At 35.5% G+C, this 17358-nt stretch overlaps 1 protein-coding gene across 1 annotated transcript; it reads right to left on the bottom strand.

The window, feature by feature from the left end:
* Positions 1-219: 219 nt before the first annotated feature.
* LOC101504779 (uncharacterized) lies at positions 220-13257 on the bottom strand. The gene is made up of 13 exons (XM_004514209.3): positions 12889-13257; positions 12717-12790; positions 12485-12568; positions 12225-12305; positions 11761-11841; positions 5582-5674; positions 4629-4808; positions 4383-4450; positions 4222-4273; positions 1269-1322; positions 1094-1186; positions 834-900; positions 220-710 (listed from the first exon to the last, which is right to left on the bottom strand). Exons 1-13 carry the CDS (start codon positions 13028-13030, stop codon positions 619-621), a joined length of 1161 nt encoding a protein of 386 aa, XP_004514266.1. The 5' UTR covers positions 13031-13257; the 3' UTR covers positions 220-618.
* Between the last annotated feature and the right edge of the window lie 4101 nt (positions 13258-17358).

Genomic DNA, 17358 nt, shown 5'->3' with positions numbered 1-17358 from the left:
AGCGCAATATGCACAATGTAATTAATATTTAGTGTCATGACCCATTAAAGTTCTTTTCTTTTTCTTTCAGATTTTATCTAGAAACGAATTTAGAATACTTCGTACCGTTCGTTTTAAAGGCAACTCCTATACTCTAGAATCGAAGTAAATAACAACAATTTTTTTGGAAGAGTAAAACCACAAGCGCAAAGATAACAAAAGCTTCTTCACATCAAAACATCAAATAAAGTGCAGCTGCATAACTATCGCTCTTTAGATAATCATTTTCCATTAAAAGTTTCCTATTGCATTTCCTTTTAATGGTTCTGGAAAGGAGTTCTGCAAGTACATGGCTATAAATGAAAGTCCCTTTACTTTCCAAAAAGTATGTAACATTCACAATTTCACATGAACCACGTCATCAGAGCTGTTTCAGAAAATATTTGAATCATGGCAAAGTGCCCTTTGTTGTACACGATATGATTACGCATTTCAACCTTCATTGATGACAACATCTAAGGACAAAAGGGAACCCCACAGGGAATTTCATTCACTGGTTGATCTTCTCTTGAATAGATTTTTCAGAGCGATTCAGTGGAAAGTACAACAACAGCAAGGTACGTGCTGAGAGAAGAACTATCAGTTAAATTTACCAAGTTCCATTTTCTTCTTGATAGCCTTTTGGCCATGATAGATAAATGAATCGAGTATTCCAGAAACTGTGAATATACCTGTATGCAAAAAACAGCGAGCATATTATGTCAAGATTCAGAGAAATGAAATGATACAAGTCTCATGACCTTATTCAAGCCAATTATGCAAAACTGAAGACAAAAAGGAAGATCCATATATACCTCCAACTATGGCGCACACATTAGTAAGAAAATGTAAGAATGAGACATGTTCTTCTGTAAAAGTAACCTGCAAAATAAAATTCAGATATAATACAATATAAGAAGCATGAAAGAAAGAAGAAAAAAAAAAGAGAACTGATTTAAAAAGAACTTGAAAGTAAACAGTATAGAAAAAGCCTATATGCAATTATTAATTTTGATATTCTATATCTGAACATCAGACCAAAAGGCTATGTTAATTATGAAAAACAAAAAACCACCTGAATCGGAGAAAGGTCATAGAAGAAAAAAACTCCAGGGAGGGACTGGAAATGGCCAACATCTCCTGTCCTGAAGTGTTCTGTCACAGAGAACTGCAAAAATATTCACTTTTTATTATACTTGCAAGAATGCAGAAGAAATATAAAAAAGGATGACGTTTATAAGATCAATAACCTGGTTTGACTGGATAGTATGCCCACTCACGTCAGTGTACACAGTAGGCACAACCTAAAAAGAATATGAAAGAAGCAGTAAAATTTGTTCAATTTATAAAAAAAAGAGAAGTTTTGCTGGTATAGAATTACACATATCGTGCATAAGAAAGTGCCAATCCAAAGGGCACACAATCTACAGAAAATGAAATACAGAACTTTGAACTGAACAGCAAAAGGCGTTGTCACAAATCTAAGGGATTTTAATGCCTTGAGATAAGAGCCAAAACATGCGTGCCTCATTGAAGATGTGTGCTATTACATGTAAACTAATTTTTTTGCTAACCTTCATCTCCTTTCTCTTCTTTTAAACATCGCTAATTGTCCCCATTACGAGATAATCTAAGATTGGAAACTGATCTTATGAGAAAAATTAAGATATTTATGGCATATTATGAAGATCTTATACGATAGTTTCTTATATTCTAACACTCCCCCTCAAACAAAAAGGGTAATTTGTTATAGATTTTAAAAAGTGATTTTAACTTTATATTTCTAAAATTGATTTTTATGGAAACTTATTCAAAAATAGTAGAAGTTATTTTGGACTCATTTTTTACAGATTAAAAAAGTAATTGACATTCAATAACATATTGAATAGATACATGGTAGTCAAAATTGGGAGTCAGCACATAAAATCCCACGTTTTTACGATTCTGATACCCTCCCTTGTGCTCGAGAACGAGCAGAATCTCAATTTTCCCAGAGTGACAAAATCGCTGCATACGGTGGCAAGAATCGTAGTTGATCCTGAAGAACAAGCACTGATTGAAGTCCAAATGCATGACTTCAAGAAACGATTAGGGTATTTTGGAAAACCATTGGCCAAACTAACACCTGAGAAAACTTCTCCGGCAGATTGGTGGGATTCGTTTGGAATTGTGCGTCCAGAGCTTCAAAGATTTGCCATCCGCATACTGAGCTTGACATGTAGTTCCTCAGGGTGTGAACGTAACTAGAGTGCCTTCAAGATGGTAAGATTTCTAACAAAATAGAATTAAATAGTAAAACACTTCCATCTTGCTTATCTTAATTTCTATTTATTTATTGTTTAAGGTCCATACAAAAAGAAGAATCCGCTTGAAGCAAAAAACGAAGAATGATGTTGTATTTGTCATGGCTAATTTAAGAGTGGCCAAAAAAAAGAGGGAGAAGAACACCCAAGGTGGAGTTTGATGACCTTGGATCTGATGATGATTGGGTTATGGAAGAAGACGTAGATGGAGGCACCGAAATTTTGGATGAAGACTTGGTTGAAGTGAATCAAGACCAAATTGGAGAGGATGAGGATATTGTTGTTCATAATTTTGATGAAAATGATGGAGGCAGAGATGTAGATGAAGTTGAAAATGGAGGTGAAGATGAAAATGAAGATGAGGGAGACAATGGAAATGATGATGGAGATAATGGAATGAAGATGAAAATGGATATGATGGAAATGAAGATCCCTTGAGTGATTATGATGTTCTCCAACATGAATTGTTTGGGAATTGAGTTATTATGGATATGCTACTGTTTTGAAGAAGCTTTGTAGTTGTTATTTACTGTTTTGGTGGTTTTTAGTTGTTTTCTGGTGTGATTTGCTACTGTTTTGAAGTGTTTTAGTTGTTCTGTGAATCTAATGATCCCAAATTTGAGTTTCTTGGTGAATTTTGGGTGTTATTTGAAGTTTCTTTTACTAAATTATGTTGCTATATAGGCATATGTATGAATTTATACATATGAATTTCTAAATTTGGTAGGATCTTACGATCCGTGTGACGATCTCACGATTTACGATCTTGTGATACTTCCCCGATCTTGCGTAGGATCTAGACTCTGACTACCTTGCATAAATATTCATTATTATTGATTTTAACATGATAAAAATTGCATTTTTATAAAAGGTATATCTCAAACATTATTTTCATGAGAAGCTTCTCATTTTAATCATTTTATGAAATTTCATTAAAAAAAAAGTTGTAGCAAATAGATGAAATACTTAAAATGACCTTTTATGATAAGCTAATAAGCTATTTAAACCAATTTATCATTTGAAGCTTTATTTTTAAAATTCTTTTTAAAAAAAGTTATAACAAAAAGATAGAATATTATAAAAATGGACAAATGTGCCCAAAGCTTGTTACAAATATTCCTTTAGACAGAGAAAACAAAGCAACCAACTTTCACGAACTGCAGGCAAACCAAACAGCAAGTATACTGGGCCAAACATTGTCCTCAAGTATGGGACAGGTCACAAGGTTTTCTGTGACAGGTGCCAGCAGCTCGATCTTGACGATGGAAATGTGGCAGGACTACCGAAACAATAAATAAGTGTGACAAGTCATCTGTGATAGGTACCCACGACTCAACCATGACATTGATTGGATGATAAATACCAAAGACTGTTGTCTGTTGACAATGTGCTATGACCAATGACTAGGGAGTCTGCCATTAGAGACCAAATAGAGTAAAGGAAGAAAACACAATGGGATAAGAATGACTCCGACAGTTTACAAACAAGACAAACAAACCACTAAGATGTCCAAAACTGGAGCAGAAAAAAATTGCAGTAGCAAGCAAGAGAATGAAGATAGGACCAGAATGGTGCGCACAGACCAAGTTCAGGCACAAACCAGAAAGTTGAGAAGAAACAAATCTGAAAATAGAGCAAACAAGGAGCCAAAACCATGATAACAACCACACAAAATCAGATACGGCAGCAAATATATGAGTTTTGACTCAAATGGCTTGTAATTTTGACTTGAGTTCTGATTCCCATGGCTAGTTTATTCAAGTCAAAATCATACACCAATAAAAGTTATAATTTACAGAAATATTTCTTTTTATGCAGTAGACTGAGGAAATATCCACCAGTTAAATTAAAGCTTGATTTAACCCATAACAAAAATTTGAATATTTCCTAGAATACTAACCTTAATAAAATACTGATACATCCCAGTTGGTGTTTCTTGCGTCCAATGCACACTGATAATCAAGAAAGTGTCAGAAATTCAGAATATATCAGAATACAATAATCAAGTTTGATGAATCATTGATTAGTTTTGTCGAGGCTATTAGAACATAAGGAGCTCACCGGTCAAGAGGGTTCACAACACCGGGGAAATAGTCTCCAAAGGCTAATCTGTTGATGTGGTGACTTAACTGTATTAGATTTCATAGATATAAGTTAGAGTCTTGAAATATCCGTGATAAAAGAAACTTTATAGGCAAAAAGAATAACTTCCACCTTGATTTATTATTCTACATAAGCTATAAATTATATACAGTAAAAGATGAAATAAAAATAACCAAATTGAATAAAAAACATATCATGTCTTACATTAAAGGACTCCTTTTGAAAAGCCAGCAGGTCGTGTACATGTACACCAGATTGCTGAAAGCTTTTCCCAGGAGCAAAATGGAAATTGCCTGCAACCTTATTTACTTCCAAGAAGCCATATACATTGCATCCTTCACCTTCTTCTTCCTTGATTCTTTGTAAGAATCCTTCTCTTTTGCACTATGTGATGCACATCATACACCATAATAAAGGCCATGTTAGATGAACAATTTGAATTGGCAGTAGAATTATTTAAATAGAAGAGAAAGAGAATAAGACCACTCATTGTTGAAGATACAGCAAAGTGAATATGATAAGAAATACATGCTAAATATAAAAGGGAAAAACTGCATCATATATAGCCAATTATATTGGAAATTTTTTGTAAAACGTCCATGCAGGTATTAATTGAAGGTGTAACTGAAAACTTCGCATCCTTTGAAGGCTCAGTTTACAAGTGACATGATCAAGCTGTAAGGTGAACTTTTAGTAAAAAGAAAACTATAATTGCTTATTCAACCACAAAAGATACTGCATTACAAAATAATTATTGTTTACAGATAACAGTTCATTTTCCATTTTACAAGAATGTTAACATAAAGAAAACAAGATTTGCCAGGAAAAATATTTGTTGCAGTGAAAACAGAGTAGTAAAACCAACTATAACATTAACCAGACCTCCTGCATTACATGTGTATAAAGTATTTCTCCAATCAAAGAATTGTATAAATAGAACACAAATATAGAGTTTAACAACTATTTTCATTTTTGCATATCAATAATATGTTTTGTAATCTACATGGAGCCTGAAAACTGGGAACTTTGAAAATCTATATACATAAATATGAAAGTATGGAGAAGTTTCCTTGCACTAGAAGATTTCAAGTGTATTGACCAACATTGTGTTTGATGTGTTTAGGAATACTATTGAACTGAAAGTCAATGTCACAAACCTGATCAATTACATCCGGATTTGAGAGCGCCCAACCTTTCTTTCGATATGCTTCCCGAACTTCTTCACATGAATTACAACATTCCTCATCTGACTGCAATCAGAAATATGCACAAAATTAAGGTCGTAATCTGATAGAATCCAAAATATGAATAGGAAAAACTGAATAAAATGTATATTGCTGTAACAAAATCAGAGATAATCTCTGTTACAGAGAAGCTTACGAGAAATAAAAAATGAAAAATGAGAACAATGGATGGAGCAAAGCTCCTGATAAAACTCAATTTCAGATCAAGAAACAGTGTATTTTATTGAATGAAAAAATGGAGCTTTACAGCTCTTACAGTAAGTAATTGCAGAATAGAAACCAGAGTCAAGACTCCTAAACCAGAGAGAAATTCCTCCTATCAAAGTGCTAACTGTTTTCTGAATGCCTTCCCCACTCCTCTACCATCTCTCTTATAACAGAAAATACCCCCAAAATCAGGGGATATCCTAACTAACTTCCATTCACACTTCTCTTGCCCCTTCTAGAATTTGTGCCCGTTTGAGTAAGATCTACTGATTGGGTCCTCTTGAGTTATGGGCCTAAGGGTCCTACCAAGGTTGTTAGGAGCGAGCTCTAATGCGTAATATCGTAGGATGTTACGCGTTGTTTAGCGTGAATAGTGTTAGAGCAAAGGCAAAATCGTTGGAGAACCCAGATCTTTGAGCGCGCAAAAGAAGAGCGTGGGAGCAGTGTGCCGTGTCGGCAAAGGAAGAGCTGTTTCGCGAAGACGAAGCGCTGTTTTTGCGAAGATCTGATCTGTTTAGCGCTGTTTCAACCTGTTTCCACCGGCATGCTTTGCACCTCTTCACCTTCAAATTCTGCACTTGTGTTAATGGGTTGGGTCTGAATCCTAGTTTTTTGAAAAACAGGGCTTCACATTAAAAAAACCTAACGAATTATGACCTGTGCCATTTTGCTTACTCTGTTTTCTATTTTTTTTACTAATCGTCTTGCTTACTCCTTTTTTCTATTCACGTCGTTTTGCTTACTCTATTGAATAGCTTGTTTTTGTTTTTGGTTTTGAATAATTAATTAATAATAATAATTGTTGTTGTGATTTAACAACAACATACATATAATAATTTTAAATTATATTAAAATCTGATTTTGAAGGCAGCAACTTGGGACTTGGTTTTTTTTCAATGATTAATTGTTTTTCAACTTTGGAATTTTTAATACATAAATTAAATGATTCAATTTCAGATTCTCTCCTTCTATTTCTTCTATAGATTTTTATGTTAATGTTATTTTTCTTAATTTTATGGTATAATTTTGTCTATTTTGTCGGATCTTAAGATCTGTGTTACGATCCCACAATCTACGCTTTTTCTATATCCCAAAGATCTTCGGTAGGATCCAGAGTTCGACAACCTTGGGTCCTACTACTACCTTGTCTTCAAGGCTCACATGATGAAGTTGATTTTCCATCAATGCTCCAGATTTCCTACTTATGACTTATTTGTTCCCTTCTCTCCTTGTAATGCTTCTTGCTTGCAGTGTAATCTTGGTTGCAACACCAAGCCCTTTTTCTTGTTTAATTCTCCAACCTCTAGGAGCTTGACCGTGCAGCTTCACCTCTCCAATCAACATGAATGGCCATATCTTCCCAATCTATCGAACACCACTTTGTCGAGCATGTGCAACAAAGCCACACCTAGAATCATATCTACATATTCTAACTCAATTATGTAAGCCTCAATGGCTGTGTGAAATTTCTCCAGATGTGAACTTCAAACCTCTTACATTTTTCTGTCGTAGTCACGCAAACACCATTTCCAAGTCTTACACTCGTTGTCTTGCTCTGCTCTGCTGGGAGCTACACAATTGCTTCTACTTTAGAAAGTTGTGGCTAGCTCCAATAACCACCAACAACAGGATCGGAACCCCATCCAGGCTTCCATACAACCTCAAGGTTGTGGGACTAACCTTTTGAAGAGAGTTGGCGCCCTTCATTACTTCTTCTTCACTGTCCTTCACTTCCAAAGCAATCACTTCTCCTTTGTTAATAGCTTCATCATTGCCCTAAATCACCAAACACAGTTGTTTTCTTCACATTGATGCGTAGGATGGTAACGTTCACCACATCTAAAACAGAGGCCCTTTTCTTTTCGGTCTAGGAGTTCAGAGTAATAAAGGTGTTTGACTCCCCTAGTTCGATGTTGTTTCTCCGTTTATCATCTCTAATAACCCGTGGAGTGTGCGTGTTCGAGAATGAACTAGGGATGGGATCGGGTTGGTACGCATTGGATAGGGCATTCGCATTTGGGCCTAACCCGGACCCGTGAGTAAGCTTGCTTGGACAGGTTAAGAACTGAGCCGCATCCACTTCATCCCTGGGGCCTAACATTTGAACCTCTTCCTTTATTCCACAGCTTCGTGCATCCAAAACCATTGTCTCGTGGAATTAACAACCCTCTCAATTTCGTTTTCGTGTCACGAGCCATCCACATCGCTTAGATGTTTGAGGGTTGAAGGTTTGAACTCGTAAACGAATGTCAGCGTGGAGTCTCCCCCACAAAATACCCAAGGTATTGCTCTTCACGATCTTCACGAAGACGATTCACTTGAGAAGAAACGTTGAAGAAAGTAAAAGACAAAATACTTTCATGTTTTATTATTACAGCCCTAAGCTGTTTATATAGGAAAAGAAATTACAATAGTAAAACTGAGTAATAATGACAGAATAAAAATAAACATAATAATATAAAATAAAAGAGATGGAGGAATTTTGTCAAGTCATGATGACACAGTTGGCAAAACTACAAGGTTGTCATTCTTTCAACAAGTGCTCAATCTTTCTTTTACAAGAAAGATTCGATTTCTGAATCCAAATTGATGATGATGATGAAGAAGGAAGTAGATATAGAAGGGAAGGAGTTTGAGGCTCAAACTCTTGTTATAGGTATCGCAAGAAAAGAAGAGGAGCTAAAGGTCGATGTGTGTGTCACACAAGCTTTTATGAGAAGATGAAGGTCGTGAACCAAAATGATATAGACACGAGCAAAAGTAATGGCAGTGAACACGAGGAAGCAGCAAGGAGATGTGTGGTTGAGCCACCACCTCTGCCAGAGCCACCAGAAATCGAACCTCCACCAACAGTCGTCACCAGAAATCGAACCTCCACCGACAGTCGTCAGGACACTCTCTCTTGGTTGAAGAAATTTGCAGATCTGGTTTTGACACTTATGGATCTGATGTTTTGCAACCCACATCCTGCAAAACCAGAACCGTCAAGTCGTGTTGCAGGCGGCGGCGCATCTACAACCAAAATCGGCGGCGGCACATGGACTTGAAAACACAAAGGGATCCATTTCATGTAAACTGGAATTTTTCATGGCTGTTTTAGTAGGGAAGGTTCTAGAGAAAGGAGGGGCAAGATGGGTACTCTATAATAAAGGGTAAGATGGGCATTCTATAAAAAGGGGAGAGAAGTGTGTTCCGCACTAAGTGAATTGGGTAAATTCCTTGACATATTGGACTTCGGTCAGTGGGATGGTAAAGATGGGGTGCAAAATAGAAAAGCTTGTGAGTTTCCAAAATGTTGCATTCGGCTCATTTCGTTTAAAAATGCTAGCTGGAGTGCAATTTTCATATATGCTTGGGCACATGTGCTTTGCAGGAAGCCAATATGGATTAGGCTCTTTTAAAACCCAGCATTAATCCAAAACAAGGATTATAGAGTAAGGAGAAGATAATGTCATTGTATTACTCAGTGTTGATTCGACAATGGGACCCAAGAGAACTCAATTTTCCTATGGCAGCTATAGCTTGTGACTATTGCTGGAGTGGTTTACTCATTTTCCATGACTTGCTCAATTTTTTTTTGTATTTGATAGAGGCAAGTTTTGGTGCCGAGGAAAGATTTGGCAGCCAGGGATGCATAATTCAGCCTTGAGGACAAGGCTGTTTCTCAAGGGGACGGTAGTGACAGGATACCAAAGATTGGGACTTAGCCCAATAGATAAGTTGTTTAGAGAATAAGAGTTAGTATATTCTCTAATTTTATGGGATTATGTTATAGTCTCTATTATAAGTAAGAGGGAGGAGAAGTTAGGGGTATTCAGAAAAGTTGTTAGAGTTGGTTAGGAGAGTTTTCTCTCTGGTTAGGAGTTTGGCTCTGGATTAGGAGTTCTTAGAACTCTTGTTTGTCTTTTCTTTACTGTTTTTCCACCATTGTAGAGCTTCAAACTCACCATTTCAGATTAAATAATAAACAGTTTACATTCTTGAAAGTCTGGGTTCTATCATAATCCATCCAACTAGATTGTCGCCATCAAACAACAGCAGTTCAACCTTCTTTACTGCCATCATGAATTCTGACACATTCATCACCGGAGGATGGACGTGTCTCTGGTATTGGGTCGATTCTGTAGTTTTGCGAATTCAACCAGCAGCGTGACAAAAATCTTCCAGTGCTTGTTGCATCGAGTCTTCAACCGTCGCAATTTGCATCTTCAACGTCTCTAAAAATCAGTCATCTTTGGTGGCATTAGCGTCTTCAATTACCATGGCTCATTTTGAGTATCCGGCAGGTCGGACCAACGATAGAACTCAATTTCAGAACAAGAAACAGTGTATTTTATTGAATGAAAAATTATCTTTACAGCTCTTACAGTAGGAAATTGCAGAAATGAAGCCAGAGTCAAGATTCCTAAACCAGAGCAAAAACTCGTAAACCAAAGAGAAATCCCTCATATCAAAGTTCTAAATGTTTTCTGAATGCCTTCCCCACTCTGCTATCCTCTCTTTTATAACAGAAATTCCCCTGAAATCAGGGAATATCCTAACTAACTCCCATTCACATTTCTCTTCCGCTTTCTAGAATTGGTGCTCTTGTGAGTATGATCCACTGATTGGGTCATCTTTAGTTATAGGCTTAAGGGTCCTACCAGCTCCTTACAAGCTGAAGAAATCCAAAACATAAAAGAGAAATATTACTACTGTTCTCAGAGAGAGAGAGCCAACCCTTCTTCTCGGCCAACATTTTAATACACAATTGCTAAGTTTCCAGACCCCTTTCACGGTTTTACCGCTATCCCTTCCCCCGATATAGTTAGTGTACATTCTGGTTTTTCCTTTTTCTCTCTCCTTCAACCTCTGTAGTCAATAGCAGTGGTTGCGGTCGCAACCATGGCATTGCATGGCGTAGCGGAGGTTTGACGCTATGCAAAACGCAGTAGCGCAGCGGATCAGTGTAGTGGCTGTAGCGCTGCCCGTGGCAGCGAAATCGCAGAGGAATGGCGTAGAAAGCAGGGAGAGTATGACCGACACAGTGAAGATGGGGAGAAAAAGACATAAAGGCCCTTGTTTTTTCTCACAAAAAGACTAAAAAAAGCCCTCATTTTTTATCACCAAAAGACAAAAAAGGCCTTATTTATCGTGAAAAGACAGAAGCACCCTCATTTATTCTGCGAAAAGACAAATAGCCCTTACATTTTATTCTTTTTGAAGCAATTAGGGTTTTTCCTTTTGCAATCTATTATTTCTTCTCATTCACGACCTGTCGCCTCCTCTGCTTGGCTGCGACCTTCATCTCATCACCTTTATGCAACTTTTCCTGCCATGAGATTCCGGCATGACTATGGACAACTCTGGTGCGACCTTCACTCCCCTGTTCTCTGTACCACCAAACCTCTTCTTCTCCCCTTTTTTTCTCACCCCCAGACTTTAGCATAGCGGCCATATCGCTAAGCGCTACACCGCAATAGCGTTTTGGGGGTCATCCATTACGCTACGCTATCCGCCATTGACTACATAGCCTTCAAGTTATCCCACATGTATCTCCCCTCCCCTAATCAATAATGAGCCTAGACCATTTATTTTAAAACCTCTCATAATGGTTTGACCTATAGTTTTCTATGAACATTTCATGAATATGCTATTAGATAGAAGGAAGGAAGTTGCAGGGACTTCACAGCTAATCCTTCCTTGTCAAAAGCTGTTTATTGAGGACAAATAAGTTCTCATAAATATTTAGGAGCAAACAGGAGTGCAAAATATATAGGATTTTGTATTATGCAATGTAGCAACTAATAATGGTCACTGTCTTCTATCCAGCAATCAATACTTGAATAAGGCAATAAAATATAACTCCTTTATTCTAATAAAGCATAACTTAAAACCAGGCTTACCAACTCAGCACCATAACAGGATCCACAATAAGTCTCATTTTGCTCAAGCCTACCTCCATGTCTTTGCAAGGGCTTTTCAATCTGGGCAAAGAAACAGTTATAATGTTATATAAAGAAAATGTTCTACAAATGAAGTGTGAACAAGAGAAATACAAAAGAAATTCTGGATAAAGCAGAACTAGTTCTATCTTAAGAAGGGCAAAACCTAATAGAATATGCATCTTAAAGTGAATGAGACATCTGACCATGATAAAATTTCATTTCCTAAGGCGAACATATCCTGTAAATAATTTTAGCTAGTCAACCTTGTAAAAACTTCATAAAATGTTTACAATGTGAGATATGTAGAAACAACAATGAAAAAAATGTGAATCTATTCACAGCAGTAATCAAGTAACATTTGTAAAAATGTTAATTACAAAAATACATTTGTCACAACAAAGACAAATAATAATATTATTTACCTTGGGAGAACCAATTCCGTCTTGCCTTGTTTCTATCACATTGCCATGAGAGTCTATTCTTTTCTTGATTATATCATGTCTCTGAGAGTTAAAACAAAAGAAAAATAAAATTGTTACAAATTCATCCTTTTATCCTTGCTGTTCAGGTCTATAAGCATTCTTTGATAAACATCATAAATATTAAAAAAAACTACTAAGTACTAGTTGCTCAAGCTCAAAAACGAAGAAAAAAACTAGAGGATTTTCATAATGATACATACTACATCTAGATGCTGTTCCCCGCTTATGTCCATGGCATCAAGACTAAGTATAGAACACGCTAGTGCAGGAAATGTAACATCAAACTGCACATTCAACATCAAAGCAACAAAAATCAATTACTTCATGAAGCAAACAATCCAAACAACATTACATAACAATAATTAAACAATGAACACATTGCAATAAAAAAATATCCAACAATTTAAAATTTAAATTTCAACGAAAGATTACATTGATACGCAGCGTTTCTCCTCTAGAAGTATCTACAATAAGCTTAGTTTCAGTTGCGGCATGAAGATACAACCCTAAAACAGTAGCAAAAACGGAAATGAGATTTAGAGATTCATCCTTACCAAAACGACAAAGGAAAAAAAAGCAAAACGACGAATGAAAAAGGAGTTACGAAGCTCGGAGAAGAAAAGCAAGAGCATGAGAATGGAAGAAGCGAGAGTGATGACACCGCCTGAAAGCGTGCGACTATAGAAATCTTCGTTGATTTTAGGATACGCGTCGAGATTTCGAAGTTTGCTCATTATGCTATCCATGGTTGAAATGAATCCCTAAATTGATGATTATTATTTTTGTAGATTCAAAAATGAAGATCCAAATCAAAGATCTAATTTAAAGTACTTGATGATTGTTTATAGGATGATAATGGTCAATAATCAATTATCTAGTGTTTTGGAAATCAAAAAAACACCCCGTTCAATCCAATTTGTTATTCGCTCTGCTCTTTCGAACTGTAACGGGGCGTTTCGCGTTGCCTTCGATTTCCTTGAAGCTGTTGGCGAGGTATTTATTTATTTTCTTTTATTTATTTAATTTTGCGAGCATTTCTATTTGTTCACGTTTGGGGTCAAAAAAAACTTGTTCACACTTCTGCACAAATATATACTCCCTTTATTTTATTTTTCTTATAAAAGATGGTAGATAGGACTTAAGACTAATTCTTTTGATTCTACGTTATTTCTTAATTAAAAATATTTAATATGTTTAGTTGAATATGTGACATTTAAAATAGATAATTTAGTAAATTAAAATTTGCATTTTACGAAATATAAAAAATTAATTGTACATAATTAAATCTTCTATTCACTAAAATAAAATTCTTAATATTCATAAATGTAGTTATTTTTTAATAGTGACCAAATGGTGTATATATTGTTGAGGCAAAATCTCAATTTGATGTTTATAAAGATATCAAATATTTTAAAATTATAGTTTTAAGATCATGATCATTTTGTGATCTAATTTGTGTTTTTGAGTGTTTTAATATTGATAATAGGAATTGTTAATTTAAGTATCTCACTCACAAAAAGAACAAAACATCACTCAAAATTACATAGTAAGAATACTATGCTTGATGCATAAGAACGTTTTCTTTACTATACTATTATGACATAATATTCTTTCTCATATTGAAGCAAGTTCTATCATCTTAAATGTTTTTAAGTGAACTCGAAAATGGACAAGGAGCAAATTTGTAGTTGAAGTCATTTCAAGAATAGTGCATTTTAGACATATTGCACAAATCAGCTTATTTGAGGAATTGTGAAAGAACATTCTTATGGTATCAAATAAAGGCTTTGATTGATCTATCTTTAATTTTGACATTGTTTTCATATTTCATTTATGAAGTTTCAATAACACAAGAAACGAGGGGTTTGAATTGTATTATCATTTGTTCAAATATGAATTGATGTCTTGAACGTTGCGATGAAGTGGTGTTTCAGTTCTGACTATTTCTGCAAATTCATAAATCATTATCGTTGTTAGTGGTTGCAAATCGTTTCTAGCAATTAAAAACACTTAGCCAATATATTTCCATTCAGTGCAATCATTTTTTTCTAGAATTTTTCCAAGTCTCTTTCTGAACATATGCATCTTCCAGAGTCATTGACTTCTATCAGAGTCGTTGACTTTTTTGTAAATGAAAACTATTGTGTTGACTTTTCTCAAATACATTGACTTTTATCAGAAGCGTTGACTTTTCTCAAAGACATTGACTTTCTTCAGAGTCAGACGAATGATAATTAGAGTTAGATGATAATGTGTGAATATCATTGACAAAGTCAAAATATTATATGTAGAGTTAACAATTTGTTTGTGTTAAACTTCTTTTAAAGGTAGAGATTTATGTGAAAAAAATTAGTTTTTAAGCAAAAATTCGAAGTTGTAGTCGAATACACAATGACCGTATTTGAATACATAATTTTTCAGAAATTCTTGTATTCGAATACAACCCCTATGTAGTCGAATACACGTTCCCAGAACAATCTGTATTCGAATACCACAGGCATGTAGTCAAATACACATTCGCGTTTTTGCCCAAATATAAAAGTTGTTTTACATTTTAAGGTTTATTTTACATTTGGTATTCGAATACACTGTTGTAGCCGTTCTTCTCTCCTCCAAAAATCTCATCAATCTTCCTTCCCACAAGTTACCCAATCAACTCACCTTGCAAACAAAATCAGTTTCTACTCAAATCTTTCATTCAAAATCAGATTTCTCAAATCTGTCAAAAATTTTCTCTCAAACCCATTTTTCACAAAACTGTCAAAACTTCCTTTCTCAACATGGATGCACGCAAACGAGGACCAAGAACGAAGCATGCATCAGTAGGTCCCTCAAGAAAGCGCACAAAGAATCCGAACATCACGGGTTTATCCCGGCTTCTACACACACTGGAAGAAATCGACCGGTTTCGCACACTATACTCTAACAAGAGACTCATCATTCTAAAATACGGTACTTTGAATTCCTTCTCTGCCTTTCAATTTCCTGAGTTGCTCAAAGCCCAACATGTTGAAGATTTTATTGGTTACAAAGGTCTTGTCTATCCTTATTTAGTTAGGGTTTTCTATTGTAATCTCACCCAAGATGGAAATGTGCTAGTGTCCCGAGTCAAGGGAAAAACCATTCGGTTAAACACCAAAATCATTGGGGAAATCTTGAACATTCCCTTTGAAGGTCAAATTTTTTGTCCCAACAACTTGTGTGAATGAGCTGGTATGTCTAAATATGATGCTTATGTTGCCTTATGTCGTTATGACAAACACACTATGGAGCAGAAGAGGACTTCGGCTGGGTCAAAATATGCGCAGCAGCGGTATGGAGTTGGGAATCTTACCGTTGATTATCACCTTCTGCACTATTTTCTCAATTACATTTTGGTTCCAAAGGATGTCAATTACTCCCAAATTTCAGAGTTTGAGTTACAGATCATGGACTTTATGTATGAAGGATGTCCACTAAACTGGGCATACTTTGTTAAATCTGTAATGTTTGGGTCCAAAGAAGCAACTGGCTTACCATATGCTAAAGAAGGATCTCAGATTCGTCATGTATACGTCCACAAAGAAAAATCTGCTGGATTTGGGCGTCCTGTCTAGCATAAGGATAGTATGGAATGAACAGCTTCAATCATATGTGCATAAAGATGACCTTGGTCAAGCATCTGATGCCGCTCAAGAGGACACTGTTGGTCCCTCAAATGTTGTTGCCCAAGATGATGAAGACGGCGAGGAAACAATGTCTGATGATGATTATATCTCCAATAACATGATCATGAACAAACATGACTCTCTCCAAACCTTCATGCAAACCAAATTCCAAAATCTGACCACTTATATCGACACTCGCTTCCACAACATCTAAACTACTATTGCTCGCAACTATGAAACATTATCCCAGGACATTAGTAGTTTATCTGACAAGATTGATCATCTCTACATTCCAACGAATTTTGACTAGTTCGATGCTAGGAATTTATTTGCTATTGTTTGCTTGTGTAATATTTCGATGCTAGGATTTTAATTATTTTAGTTTGGTTGTGTATCGATTAATGCTGACAATATTCAAACTCGCTTACCATTTCGGTCGTTTTGATGTACTTAATTGAACATGACTCCATCCTTTATTATGTCATTCTCTTTTGTTTACAAAGTGTGCTATTTTTTCCTTTATTCGTGTTTATATGCTTGAAATTGTATGTTTCAATATTTTTCCTTCTTTTTGATCATGTCAAAGGGGGATAAAATTTGGTATTGTTGTTTCTTTAAAAACCTTTGTAGGTCTTCAAACAAGTTTTCAATATGATCACATACATTCAAGATCAACAGGGGAATACGCATACATTACAAGGGAGCAATGTTAGAATGATACAATTTCTCCAAAACAACAACATTTTGTCATAATCAAAAAGGGGGAGAATGTAAAATACATGTTTTTGATGAAGACAGAGATCAATAAATATGATCAAAGCAACAAGCTCAAAAAGAAGTTCAAATATCTTCATTGATAAAATGTTAAATCCAAACATATTAGATGTTAAATGTAAAGGTAAATGATACAACCAATACTTCAAATACATGAGAACCATTCATATTTACATATGCATATAAAGTATTTTCAAAAGTCAAAAATACATTAACAAAGTCTTAAAACTAATATTTTTGACAAAATACAAAGGTGTATTCGAATACAGCATAGTGTATTCGAATACAGATGCAAGTCATAAGCAAAAGCTTCACATCTGTATTCGACTATGACCTGCTGTAGTCGAATACAAATCAAGTCAGTAGCCAAAACCTTTGCATCTGTATTCGACTACGACCTACTGTAGTCGAATACAAAACAAGTCAGTAGCCAAAACTTTTACATCTGTATTCGACTATGCCCATCTGTAATCGAATACAAAGCAAGTCAGTAGCTAAAACCTTTGCATATGTATTCGACTACGACCTTCTGTAATCGAATACAAAACAAGTCAGTGGCAAAAATCACGAATTTGTATTCGACTACATGAAGGATGTATTCGAATACAAGGTGCAAATTTTGAATAAATCTGAATGTTACAAAGAGGTGTATT

This window comes from Cicer arietinum, chromosome 2 (assembly GCF_000331145.2).
Source record: "Cicer arietinum cultivar CDC Frontier isolate Library 1 chromosome 2, Cicar.CDCFrontier_v2.0, whole genome shotgun sequence".
Classification (NCBI taxonomy): domain Eukaryota; kingdom Viridiplantae; phylum Streptophyta; class Magnoliopsida; order Fabales; family Fabaceae; genus Cicer; species Cicer arietinum.
Note: the sequence above shows the minus strand (reverse complement) of the source record. Positions and strands in the feature narration are given on the sequence as shown.